Raw genomic sequence first — 14,758 nt, 5'->3', positions numbered from 1 at the left:
TTTAACCCCCACATTCTGTATGCGCCTGTGCCAGATGGGAGCCTGTAATTTAGTGGTTGTTGTTTTTTGCTAATATCATGTTGTTTTTCGTTTATTGTTTGTACTTAAATCCAGCTGTTCAATGCTGTTAGTTTTCTCAATTGAATAGTTTTACCTTTGTCATTTCAGGGACTTTTATAGCTTACTATGCGGTATGGGTTTTGCTCATTGTTGAAGGCAGTACAGTTAACTATAGTTGCTAACTTGCTAACTCATGTCATTTGGTCTCTGGTGGAGAGTCGTTTCATTTGCAATTATACCACATCTTCTTTTTTTCATTTTTAAAATAACTCTTGAAAAGTAAATTAATTCTTGTAAGCTTAACATCCAGTGGCAAATATTTAATGCATATTTAGGACATTTAAAAGGTATAGGGATTTCATCTTGAAAATACTGTTAAATTTTCAACACGACAGCTTTTACTATTCAAATAATACAGAATTTGCATACCACTGGACATTAAACGAACAACAATTAATCTACTTTTTATGATTTGTGACAAAGCTTGATTGAAATTCAAATCTAACATGCACATTCAAGAGAATTGAAAAGTATAGAAGCTATCATGTTGAAAATTTAACGTAAAATATATTTTTATTTGATGATTGTAAGTAATTCATTAGACAATCAATACATTTGTAAATGTGTTTAATAATTTATATTATGGTAACAATATCTCAGGGGTATAACTCCTGAATCCTTATTTCTGAAAATGCAACATGTTTTACTTGTATTTGATGGTATTAAGTTTTTTTTTAGTAAAAGGCTTTTCTTCATTTTAAACTAAAGCCAGTACATATTTGGAAACATATATTATTTTTATTATGGATACTGTTATTTTCTAGTACATCACATTACAGATAACTTTCTAATAATTTTGTGTCTGCTCCATTGCCCTTCTCCATTTATTTATCATTTGTCTTTTAACTTAATGTGACTATTTCTTACTTGACTCAACTGTCCATTATCTGGATCAAACAAATATCCACAGTTCAAGGCCAGATGTGTCTCATTCCTACCTCCATATACAAATATCATTTCTTTACCTGTTTAAAAATTCAAAATATTTAACAAAAGATAAAGATTGATGTTGCTAAAGATTTATTAATATTTATTAAGTTTGTTATTTTTCTAAATAATACATACTTTATTCATTGCACAATATATTTTTTGTGCTCCTTTAATATTTTTTTTCAATTGGTTAATAAGGACATGGGACCTTACAACAACTAGAGGCTCTAAACAGCATGAGTTGCTCACTCTAGGTTTATGTGCATCTTCATAAATGGACACTTTTCAACATTTTAGACTAGAATATTATTCGTGACTAAAATATCTCTTTTGTTGAACCTGTATTGATAATCATTTTTTCTGTTTACAATTTCTCTTTTATTTCTATAGTATTTAGCCAAAGCACAATAAAGTGTTAAAATCGTCATTTAAGGGCAATAACTCCTTTGAGAATACAACTGACAAATTCATCTATATTTTAGCTAATCTTGTCTTACTGATCATTTTGGCTTCTTAAAGTTTCTTTCTGTCTGTTAAAAGTTTTCAAGATAATAGGAAAAAATATAGGCAAGAAACACAAAAAAACGGTAAAAATCGTCAAAGGGCAATTACTCCAATAAGGAATCGACTGATGACAAATGCCAAGTGATTGCAGGTGAGCTAAAAATATAACTTTAAAATAGACCACAGTATTTTTTTATACATAACAATTAAATGTTTTATAATTCAATAGTTGACACTTTCACTTTGAAAAGACAAACAACAAAGTTAACATCTTTGGCATCCATTAAATAAAATACTGAAAAACATACCAGCTTTTTGGCAGACAACTGCAGAGTGGCGCCATCTAGGAACTGGAATGTATCCTGTTTGTTTTATCACAGAACAAGTTAATGACACAGATTCAATGCTTTTAATCTCCTTATTATCACTTTTATTATCAGAGTTCATGGTTTCCAAAATAACAATGTCTTTTTTATGACAGTTTGAATTTATTTTATTACTATCAGTGTTCTGTTCACTCTTATCTAAGTCTAAACTATTTGATAAACATTTTGGTTTTTCCTTGATTTTGGTATCTGATGAATTTTGTCTATCTAAAATTTCTTTATTAGAGTGTGTTTCATTAGATTTTGCATTGAGATATGGCGAAGTTAAGTTTATATTTTCAATGTTTACACAATTTTTATCAGAATGTCTGGAATCTGAGTTCGGAATTAATGTTTCATTTTGTGTCACACAGTTCAGTTTTTCAGATTCATCTTTATTCTGATTTCCTTTCCTGTCTCTGCTATTAACAAATTCATAATTCAAGTTGCCTGTTTCAGTTTTTCTTGCTGCTCCATTTAAAACATCTTCATGTGTCAAATCTGTAGATGTATGTGACCCTTTACTAAAACAATTTTGGGTGCCATTTGTGTTGTTTTCCTTTGTTTGTAGAGATTTCTCAGTTCCTTCAGTGTATTTTCCTATTGAATCATGACAATTAAGTAGGAGCTGAATGACTTGTGTACAACAATAAGTAGGTGACATTCTTCCACCAATAAGAACTGTTGATCCATCCTTTAGTGGACACAGTGTATGTCGAAGCCTTACTACTGCAAAAGAAATTTATTTATTCTATACACATTTTGTCATCCTAATACAAAGAATAGATTATCATGTTTTCTGGAAAAAAATATCTTAAAACACCAGCGACAAGTGAAATAAACTTTTTGTGTATTGCACAGAAGAAGGTAAATAAAGGAGATAGATTTTGTGTCAATGGGCTGACATTAAACAATACAATGTATTACTATATAGATCTGTCATGTGAGTGAAATTAAATTGTTGTCAAGGATCATTAGTGTTACAATGTCAACAAGTTGGATGTATTTGATAAATTCATTGAAACTAAATATTATCAAGACATATCTTTTTTGTGTCACAGAGCTGTAGTATTGACTTTTTTTGTAAGCAGAATGATAAAGGTGTAAGGAAATTTACAATTAAAGGTTAACACATGGAGAGATCTACATGGTAAAGTGGTCAAAACAGCCACCTAAACTATTCCTTTATGAATTATTACCACCTATCACTACTTTGATATGTGTCTGAATTTTGTTCAGTTGATAAGTGCTTAGTATTTTAATATATAACAGAGCTAAATTAATCAAAATTCCAAGGTCCTAAATTCTTGTCTAGTTTCCTCTGCCCATTAAATAATGTTGTGTTATCCTGTTTCAGCATTTTACCAAATTTCAGCATACTGAAATGACCACCTTCATACCTCTAGATACATGCAAAATGGTATCCAGATACACATATGAAATTTATCTGGAATTCTTTTAGAAAAATCTTGAAAACCATTTGATGAAATTTTCATTAAATAAAAGTTTGGGTAGTTTGTAACTATTCTTAAAAAGGTCCTAAATCGTGACAGAACATCTCATCATTAACATTATAATAACAAAATATTTACCCTTAAAATAATTTTCCTCTTTTACAAAATACTTTACAACCATCTTAGAAGACAATTCTTGGAGGTTTAAAAAAATTTAATTTAAGAATTCAATGCAGATGTTTTGGAAGGTTAAAAATTTCTTCAAAATTAGGTAAGATAGGAAATAGTTAAAACTTAAATGGCAAAAGAAGGTTTGATATCAAATATACAGTGACTTCAACATCGTTTGTGCTCTGGTGGATAGTTGTCTCATTGGAAATCATATCACATCTCCTTATTTTTATAGTGTATCATTATTTCTAACCTCAAGCTAGAAGTTTCAATTAAGATTCCACATTTCAATACCATTATAGTAGACATTAAAACTCTACTTACATATATTTCTTAAGTTTTATGTCTTCATAAAGCAATAGACAAAATAGAGTTTAACTTACTTTCAATTTTATCAAGATCTACATCTAGATTTAATAACTTTGATTTGAATGTTTTTGCATCTGTAATCATAACTGATGACAACCTTTGATGTTTACCATACTCCTCCCCAAATCCTGCTACAGTAACTATAACACCATTGACCACTGTACTGGCATGACCAATCCTCAAGATACTGGTCAAATTAGCTAGTGCTTCTATTGTCACACATGATGGAATGACGTTAGAAGATAGGGAGACATCTTTTGTAAAACCTATAATACAAAATGATTAATTCCTTCAGAATTATTTGATTAAAAGTAATGAATTGCTGAATACTAATTTAAATTTTTCATAATTTAGGCCAGTTTATAGTTTTATTAACTGTTAGCTTATATTTTATAATCTTCATAAGATTCCCTTTTTCTCAGCTTTTCTTCGGCCGAAATTCAAAAGAGGCTCCAAGGAGCCGCTTATCTGGTAAAAGTACGCCATATTGATATCTATGTCAAAATCAGGGTAAAAAAATACTCAGATTTTTCCATCCTTTCAAATCAAATGGCCTTCCTATATTATAAGTCATCAACAAATTAAATGTCTGTAAAATAATGATTCGATATCAATTTGTATACTTTTCAATTTTGCTGTTTACACTTGCTGTAGATCTACCATACTTTTCAAGATATCAGTCAAAAGCGCACAGAAATTTGACAAAAATTGTCATTAAAAGGGAATATCATATTATCATTTCAACCTGACCAGCCATGGTTCACATTCTTCAGAGTAACTACATTACATACATAACAACGGTAAGCTAATCTAGAGTTAAATTAATATCTAACAATCAATGGTTGCAATTTTTACTGTTAACACACCACAACATGTAGTGTGTAAATGTAAGATATCAGTTTACCTTAATACTATAGCTCAAGATTAACAATTTACATTTTAAGCACACTTCACTATGTAGTGTGTAAATACAGTGTCTGTTTTTGCTGACAAGAGATTCACATGTTCTATTGTAAGCACACAACACTATGTAGTGTGTAAATATAGTGTCTGTTTTTGCTGACAACAAAGATTCACATGTTCTATTGTAAGCACACAAAACTATGTAGTGTGTGAATATAGTGTTTGTTTTACCTGTTAACAGAGATTCATATGTTTTATTGTAAGCACACAACACTATGTAGTGTGAAAATATAGTGTTTGTTTTACCTGTTAACAGAGATTCACATGTTCTATTGTAAGCACACAACACTATGTAGTGTGTAATTATAGTGTTTGTTTTACCTGTTAACAGAGATTCACATGTTTTATTGTAAGCACACAACACTATGTAGTGTGAAAATATAGTGTTTGTTTTACCTGTTAACAGAGATTCACAATTTTTATTGTAAGCACACAACACTATGTAGTGTGAAAATATAGTGTTTGTTTTACCTGTTAACAGAGATTCACCTGTTCTATTGTTAGCACACAACATCATGTAGTGTTAAAATATGGTGTATGTTTTAGCTGACAAGAGATTCACATGTTCTATTGTAAGCACACAACACTATGTAGTGTGTGAATATAGTGCTTGTTTTACCTGACAACAAAGATTCACATGTTCTATTGTAAGCACACAATACTATGTAGTGTGTGAATATAGTGCTTGCTTTACCTGACAACAGAGATTCACATGTTTTATTGTAAGCACACAACACCATGTAATGTGCACATTTAAGGTGCCATTCTTCATATTCATCAAATGGTTCTAACCATTCCACTCGGTTTCGTTCTTCTTCAGAAACTAAGTTATAATAGAATTGGTTCATATCCATTGCTTCTGACTGCTCCCAACCCTGTAAAGTAAAATCATGAATACTATCAACTTTTTAAAAATGCAACCCATCTGTATAAATTATTTACTTGAACAATTGCACTTATAATGTCAGTAGCTGGTTTTTTTTTAAAACAAAAATGCTGAACAGACAGTTGGAGCCTGCAAAAACTAAACTAGATATTGTGTTCTTCAGATGTCCACCACCTGATAGACATCCTGAAATCTGAATTAAATGTATAACAGTTAGTAAAGTTACTTTAAAGCGAAAAATAGTTCAGGTTAACCTAAATCTTAAATATTGAGTATTAAAAATATGATGATTATTGTGGTGAAAGATTTAAAATAAATGTCTTTCATGTGTGAAATGAAAGTCAATATGAGAAATATGTTATGCAATGCTTTGTACTGTATAAAAGATTTTTAAGGGAAATGTTGATGTTATATCATCCTTGGCTCTTCATGAAAAAACTTCACCACAATTAGCACAAAAAGTCATTCAAACATGAAATAAAGGTCACAATGACTCAAATGTTGTTAATTTGTGTACTAAACAAGATGAGGCCAAGTAACCATGACAGTCAGAAATGAACAACAAGTATAGTTGAAATATTCCTCATAGTAAAGATCAACTAATGACAAAATCATTACACTGAAACTATCATATTACTTACAAGAACTTTTTTTGCAATGGTTTTTTAGACAAAAATATTGATAACCTATTTCTCAAAGTAAAGGAAAAGGTCACCTATTTGCAAAAAAAACTTATCATTGATCAGCGTACCGTTTAAATCATATTAAGGTAAAAACCCCTGTTAATTGATTGTGCACAACTAATAATGACCATTTCTTGCAGTTCATTTTTAACACAGCAACTGACCTTATCTCTCAGGCTGTGCGTTTAGGTAGCATTTTTTTTTTTTTCAGATAATAAAAACAGCTATTGTCTACAAATCAATGAAACAACTGTACATACTGTTTCCCCAGGTAAACATTTTATTCTTTCTATGGTTAAATAGGATTTTTCACTAAACAGATAATTGGCAATAGCTATTATATCTGACCCTTAAATAAACCATGTTGTGTGTAATTATAGTGCAATAGCCATTATAGCTGACCCTTAAACCCTCTTGTTATTGTAAAATTTCACCCTTATGACAATAGATTTATCTTTGCATCAAATAAAACAGATGTTTCATCTGGTTAATAACTACATTCTAACTTACCAACTGTTTAAATCTCTGTAACTGAGAATCCATGGTTGGAAATGCATTAATACATTTTAAAGCTGAACCTATAGTCCGGAAATGGTTCTGCATAAACAATCCAAAAGAATCATTTGGGTTTATCTGAAAAAAAAATTAACAGCTGCAAAATACAATTTTTAACAAGTCAGTATTGGAGTAACTATTAATAGCCAATGGTAACGAAATATTAGAGGACTTTTTTAACCATATATTTTGCCTTAACCAAATGTATATACCCTTGACACAAATTAGCAATAGTACATAATTCCTTATATTTTTTTTTAATAAATTATTATTGTTTAGCAGCTGTATCATGACACAGTTATATTTTTGTAACAGGAACTTCTTACATTTCCTGTGAGTTTGTAATTTATTAAAAGTTCTTTGAGAACATTTGTCCAACTATAACAATTGATGCAGAATTTCATGCCTACAGTATAAAATATTGTAGAATTTGTTTCTAACTTCTAACTTGCCTTGTGTGTTTTAAAATTTTGTATTCTACCAAACCATACCTACCAACCTCTGAAACCTTCAAAGAGGGAGATTTTGCGTGAACGACATTTTCAAGTAAAATTATGACCTGTTTACGTATTCATCTACAAAACACCAATAAGAGTTAATAAATATACTTTATTTCTTAAATTTTTGGCTATAATCTATACAAGGTTAAAAATGGGAGGGTTGGCAGGTATGTACCAAACATCAAACAAGTGAAGAAATAAAGCATTTGAAATGCCTCACAATTTGTTCAAAATGCAGACAAGAATTTTAAACAAATGATATAAGACTATCAATGCATAACACAAAATACTATGGTGTTTAATATATCAAATCACTATACCTGTTCATATAACACAAACATAGAGTTGGAGAATGTTTCAGATGCCCACTGGATCACATTTGAGGAACTGGAATAGAAATAAAGAAAAACTTATTTTGAAATAATATTGATCAATAAACAATGGATTAAATATATGGGTATCAAAATGGGTCAGAACTCTTAATTATATAAATCTTGAAAACACAGCACATACACATAGGTCACTTAAGCTGATAAAAATGTTCTGACTTTCGTTTACATCTTTTATTTCTATAGGAGGATTTGTAATGATATGGTGAGTGCAACAATCAGACAACATAAATATTTACCATCTTTTTGTCAGTAGGTCAGGTCAACACACATTCTGATAGCAACAATCAGACAACATAAATATTTTTACCATCTTTTTGTCATGTAGGTCAACACACATTCATTTTGATATGAACAATCAGACAACATAATATTTACCATCTTTTTGTCATGTAGGTCAACACACATTTTGATATGAACAATCAGACAAAAACATAATATTTACCATCTTTTTGTCATGTGTGTCAACACACATTCTGATAGCAACAATCAGACAACATAATAGTTACCATCTTTTTGTCATGTAGGTCAACACACATTCTGATAGCAACAATCAGACAACATAATATTGACTATCTTTTTGTCATGTAGGTCAACACACATTATGATAGCAACAATCAGACAACATAATAGTTACCATCTTTTTGTCATGTAGGTCAACACACATTCTGAAAGCAACAATCAGACAACAACATAATATTTACCATCTTTTTGTCATGTAGGTCAACACACATTATGATTGCAACAATCAGACAACATAATAGTTACCATCTTTTTGTCATGTAGGTCAACACACATTCTGAAAGCAACAATCAGACAACAACATAATATTTACCATCTTTTTGTCATGTAGGTCAACACACATTATAATTGCAACAATCAGACAACATAATAGTTACCATCTTTTTGTCATGTAGGTCAACACACATTATGATAGCAACAATCAGACAACATAATATTTACCATCTTTTTGTCATGTAGGTCGACACACATTCTGATAGCAACATTCAGACAACATAATATTTACCATCTTTTTGTCATGTAGGTCAACACACATTCTGACAGCAGCAATGTTGGATTATCAAAATCTATACCACATATTTTCAATAAGGCTTCCAATGTATTATGCTGGGTCAAATCCACACCAAGCAACTTATATCTGTCTGTGTTTATTTCTGGAATTCAGGAAATAATAATAACAAGATCTACTGAGAACTATTGCTCATTAATTATACCTTCAATCAATGATGTTGACTAAAGATATAAGTGTTTGGCAAGCAGGAAGTAGAATATTGAAGGAACTTACAATATTTAACTCAGGAAGGCATAACCAGACGATGCTTGCTGTCATATATTAAGAATGCATAACAAGTAGTTGCAGAGACAAAGTTTCATGTATATATTTGCATGACATTTTTAAAATAGAAATAACATGAGAAATATAGTTTAAAACTTTTTACTTTTAAATGTAGAACCTAAATTAAAGAACCTTAGTGAGCACACTCAAATACCCCACGCCCCCACATTGTCACTGGGTAAACAAAATCTCACCGGATTCCTAAGTTCAAAAACTCATAACTCCAACAAAAGTCAACTGATAAAAATTTCTTGTGGATATGCACCAGTGTTCTCCCCAGGCCCTTAAAGGACCGCGGGCCCGCGATGTATAATTTTTTACCGCGGTGGTATCGTTCTTACCGCGATGTATAATTTTTCTCCGTGGTGCTAAAATTTTCAGTTAAAAAATCGTAAATCGGTAAAGTTTTAAACGACTTGTTAAATCTTTTCCGTGCGGTGTAAAATTCCAGGTGAAATTTGACCAGTTCAAACCAGTTCAACACAGATTGTTTACACCACGTGATCGATTTACCTTATGAGGTTAACCTTGTTGATTGCATTTAATCGATGTCATTAACACTTGTAACATGATTCTTTTGTGTTTTAATTAAGAGTTCATAACTTTATGATCACAGATAACTATTTTATGGCTTCCCTCTTCACCCAAGCACTGACCTGTGACAAGTCGGTAAATACTTTGTACACAAACAGTGTCTTGACCCGATAGGTACATTTTGTGTACATCATAAAGGTGGCTAATTACGTATAATGGACAACTATACATTTCCCAATTCTTATAATATAGTATTATATGTCTCTGATTAAACCATGGACAATATTATCTTTAAGTATGACATAGTTATTGCATGATAGTCGGGTTTCAAACTGTAGTATCTGTCTGTACATATCACATGACCCAGTTAGTTCACGTAGAATATTCAAGTTTATTTACAATTAATTGCAATCTATTATATTTTATAAATAAAATGCATGACTGTACCTTAAAACTGGATATCAATATCCATAATCAATGAATAACAGAAGTAATCTAATTCTTGCAAATTTTATCCAAAAGCACATGTTAAATCTATTTATATCTACTTCCTGTCATTTAGGCGGGAAATTAGGGAGACTTAGTTGTTGACATTGAATATGGTTACTTATAGATCTATAGACCAAAGATAAATTTATAGATTTAGGAATTCCTTTTAAATGGTTCATGACAAATAAAGATTTAGATTTCAGGGCAGTATTAAGCCTGTATCTATGTTTGATTATCACCGATAGAACATTTTTGTTCACTTTTAATGATATTTTATTTTTATTGATTTTGGATTTTATAAAAGATTTAATTACTTTAAATTCAGATGAATATTAACTAGAGCTAAGCGACGCGACAAGACACAACTGATTGCATGAAATATTTCACCAAGAAGTCCACACGCGTTACCCTGGTGCTATCCAAAAATCCTGGGGAGAACACTGTGCACATTAACATATTATGTCCTTATAATCTACAAAGTTTCATGAAATTCTGTTGTGTAGTTTCAGAGGAGTTGCGATGACAAACTGTTGCAGTAGTATATTGAGGCCAATAAATGCAAAGGGGCATAACTCCTACAAATAAACTGCTTTGCTGAGCGCAGCTGGATACGCCCGCAGAGGTCCAACCCTGAACAGTTGGGGCAAAAATGAACACAATATTCAAGCTTGATACAGGTCTGAATTTGGATTGTAATTAAATATTTGACATATTATAGGTTTCTGAATAAATGTAGTCAAAGAACTTGAAATTGGTTATATGAATTGAATTTATATTCAATTAAAGATTTCTTGCTGTTGTGCAATACACTGTGCTGTTGCCCAATGCTTAGTAAATCTGTTGTCAGACTATAAACAAATGAAATCTTATAACTCAGAAACCTAAATTCGAAAATTTATAAAAATCAAAAGGGAGCTTACAAAAATAGATATAAACAATTGACCAAAGTTTCATAAAAAATGCTGAAAGCATTTTTGAGTTATTGTCTGAAAACTGGAAAATCCCCCTTTTTGTAATGAATAAAACCCCATAAATCGGAAATGTATAGTCTAAAATTTATAAAAATCAAAAAGGAGCTCATGTCGATAGAAATAAACAATTCATCAAAGTTTCTTGCAAATTGTTGAAATTGTTTTTGAGTTATTATCCGAAAACTGGAAAATCCCCTCTTTTTTAATGAATAAAACCCCAAAACTCAGAAACAGTAAATCTAAAATTTATAAAAAACAAAAGGGAGCTCACGTCAATAGATATAAACAATTCACAAAAGTTTCATGCAAATTGGTGAAACTGTTTTTGAGTTATTGTCCGAAAACTTGAAAATCCCCCCTTTTTTAAGGAATAAAACCCCAAAACTCAGAAACAGTAAATCCGAAATTTATAAAAAACAAAAGGGAGCTCACTTCAATAAATATAAACAATTCACCAAAGTTTCATGCATATTGGGTTATAGCATTTTTGAATTAATGTCCGACATGTTGACGACGGACGGACAGACAGACGGTCAACGGTTTACCATAATACGTCCCGTAAACGGGCATATAAAATTGAATCATAATTTCCTGTCGAAATGCACGTCTACATAGTATGTCCTTATTATCTACAAAGTTTCATGAAATTCTGTTGTGTTGTTTCAGAGGAGTTGCGATGACAAGAACAGGACTGACGGACTGTAGTATATTGAGGCCAATAAGTTCAATAAAAGTTTCAAAGTCAATAGACCATGACTGAGGGGTAAGGACCAAATATTCTCCATGGAAATGAGATGTGCTAATGCTTATACAACTGCATACCAATTATCATTGACCTACCACTAACAGTTCCCCTTAAACTGACCTAATCACAAACTACTGCATGAAAACTAAGCAAACGTTTCAAAGTCAATAGACCATGAATGAGGGCGCAGGGCCAAATAATCTCCATGGTAATGAGATGTGGCAATGCTAATACAACTGCATACCAAATATCACTGACCTACCACTAGTGGTTCACCATGAACTAGACCTAATCACAAACTAATACATTGTTGACGCCGCCTATGAAGCCAGAAACAGCATACCTATGTCTATTTTTTTGACTCTGTCAAGGCGAGACAAAAATGAATCATAATTTCCTGTTGATATGCACGTCTACATAGTATGTCCTTATTATCTACAAAGTTTCATGAAATTCTGTTTGTGTGGTTTCAGAAAAGTTGCGATGACAAGAACAGGACTGAGGGACTGAAGTATATGAGGCCAATAAGTTAAAAGGGGCATAACTCCTAGAAAAAAATTGAATCATAATTTCCTGTCGAAATGCACATCTACATAGTATGTCCTTATTAACTACAAAGTTTCATGAAATTCAGTTGCCTGGTTTCAGAGGAGTTGTGATGACAAGAACAGGACTGACAGACTGTAGTATATTGCGGCCAATAAGTTCAAAGGGGCATTACTCCTAGAAAAATAAAGTTAGAGAACAGAAATGAAAAATTCAACAATTTTTATGTTTATAAAGAGGCATAACACAAGAACAGTAAAAGTGACGCCACCCAACTTTGTACTTGATCTGTATTATGTGGTAATAAGCATTGTGTATAAATTTCATAACATTTGTTTGAGGCAAACTAAAGTTAGAGAACTGAAACAAAATATTCAGCAATTTTTATATTTATAAAGGGGCATAACTAAAGAACAGTAAAAATGACGCCACCCAATTTAGATCTTGATCTGTATTATGTGGAAATAAGCATTGTGTATGAGTTTCATAACATTTGGTTGAGGCAAACTAAAGTTAGAGAATGGAAACGAAAAAACTCAGCAATTTTCATGTTTATAAAGGGGTATAACTCAAGAACTGTTATCGTGACGGCACCCAATTTCAAACTTGATTAGTGTTTTGTGGTAATAAGCATTGTGTATAAGTTTCATAAAATTTGGTTGATGCAAACTTAAGTTAGAGAACGGAAACCAACTTTGGGACGTACGGACGGACGGATGTATGTACAGACGGACAAGGGTAAAACTTAATGCCCCCTCCGCGACGGTGGGGGCATAAAATTGAATCATAATTTCCTATCCATTTTCACATCTACATAGTCTGTCCTTATTATCTACAAAGTTTCATGAAATTATGTTGTGTAGTTTCAGAGGAGTTGCGATGACAATCTGTTGCAGTAGTATATTGAGGCCAATAAGTGCAAAGGGGCATCACTCCTAGAAAAAAATTGAAACCTGATTTCCTGTTGATATGCACATCTACATAATATGTCCTTATTATCTATAAAGTTGCATGAAATTCTGTTGATTGGTTTCAGAAGAGTTGCGATGACAAGAACAGGACTGATGGACAGACAGACTGGTCAAAAACATTATACCCAACGCAAAAATTAAGTGAGGTATAATAAAAGTGATGTTCCTTTGCTTTTTGTCAAGTGTATGAAGAGATTTTGTGTCAAGAATTGATAAAACATTACCCTTATTTTCCATCACTTCTTCTTATCAAAACATGTCAAAAAGAAAACTTTATATTATAAGAGGACACAACTCTTTACACAGATGGGAGATAACTCATAGGAATAGAAAATTACCAATCAAGGGATCTTCTTTCTCTGACTGTGTGAAATATCCTGGTATCAAACTGTTCAAGGTAGAGTTTGTACTGATCACAGTGTGTTTCCTCTTTACTACATCACAAAAATCTATCTATAAAATAAATTTAAGTCCTACACAACATAAGTCCTTTGCTGTTTAAATATGCAACACAATAGTACAGGAAAAGTTAAATCAACTGATGCCATGTAAGGTAACCCGGTGGCAATAGGGGTTGCTAAATAGTTTTGTATGCAAGTAGAGTGTGATAAACTTTAACTTTAGGCAGTATTGCCAATTTAATATTTCATATAAAATTGACAAAAAGTGGGATTAAAAAATGTTCTTTACTTTCATTTTGAATGTACAGTGTTAAAAAAGTTCTTCTTTCAAGTCTTTCTCAGAATTATCATACTGATCTTTGGCTGTCCCAAATTTTGAGAATGGTTGGGTAAAATATAAATAATAAATAAAGACTACAAGTTATATAAATTTTTAATTTGTTGGGTTGCTGTCTCATCAATGTTTTTGATACCATAAATCAAAATAACTTCTCTTTTTACTAATATAAGATACAACAATTAGAGGCTTTAAACAGCACTAGGTTTATGTGCATCTTCATAAATGGACACTTTTCAACATTTTAGACTAGAATTTTATTCGTGACTAAAATATCTCTTTTGTTGAACCTGTATTGGTAATCATTTTTTCTGTTTACAATTTCTCTTTTATTTCTATAGTATTTAGCCAAACCACAATAAAGTGTTAAAATCTTCACTTAAGGGCAATAACTCCTTTGAGACTACAACTGACAAATTCATCTATATCTTAGCTGATCTTGTCTTACTGATCATTTTGGCTTCTTAAAGTTTCTTCTGTCTGTTAAAGTTTTCAAGATAATCATGATAATAGGCCAA

The 14,758-nt window shown here is 31.4% G+C and overlaps 1 protein-coding gene and 1 long non-coding RNA gene across 3 annotated transcripts in view; one reads left to right on the top strand and one right to left on the bottom strand.

Moving 5' to 3' along the window:
* Positions 1 to 14,758, top strand: part of LOC127728737 (uncharacterized) — a 206,880-nt gene that overhangs the window by 10,977 nt on the left and 181,145 nt on the right. Inside the window, exon 1 of one of the 2 annotated variants that reach the window (XR_007994343.1) lies at positions 10,719 to 10,946. The exons of the other annotated variant lie outside the window; for it this stretch is intronic. This is a non-coding gene — a long non-coding RNA (uncharacterized LOC127728737). Of the gene's footprint in view, positions 1 to 10,718; positions 10,947 to 14,758 lie in introns of those variants that run through there. 2 annotated transcript variants of the gene reach the window in all.
* Positions 1 to 14,758, bottom strand: part of LOC127728687 (tRNA wybutosine-synthesizing protein 4-like) — a 45,658-nt gene that overhangs the window by 15,096 nt on the left and 15,804 nt on the right. The window contains exons 5-12 of the mRNA XM_052236298.1: positions 13,841 to 13,955; positions 8,917 to 9,064; positions 7,821 to 7,887; positions 6,956 to 7,078; positions 5,571 to 5,751; positions 3,928 to 4,179; positions 1,863 to 2,648; positions 988 to 1,085 (exon numbers count right to left, since the gene is read on the bottom strand). Coding sequence (XP_052092258.1) covers positions 988 to 1,085; positions 1,863 to 2,648; positions 3,928 to 4,179; positions 5,571 to 5,751; positions 6,956 to 7,078; positions 7,821 to 7,887; positions 8,917 to 9,064; positions 13,841 to 13,955 — 1,770 coding nt within the window. The remainder of the gene's footprint in view (positions 1 to 987; positions 1,086 to 1,862; positions 2,649 to 3,927; positions 4,180 to 5,570; positions 5,752 to 6,955; positions 7,079 to 7,820; positions 7,888 to 8,916; positions 9,065 to 13,840; positions 13,956 to 14,758) is intronic.

The sequence above is a fragment of the Mytilus californianus genome, unplaced genomic scaffold, assembly GCF_021869535.1.
Source record: "Mytilus californianus isolate M0D057914Y unplaced genomic scaffold, xbMytCali1.0.p SCAF_2, whole genome shotgun sequence".
NCBI lineage: Eukaryota > Metazoa > Mollusca > Bivalvia > Mytilida > Mytilidae > Mytilus > Mytilus californianus.
This window is presented reverse-complemented; position numbering and strand designations above follow the sequence as displayed.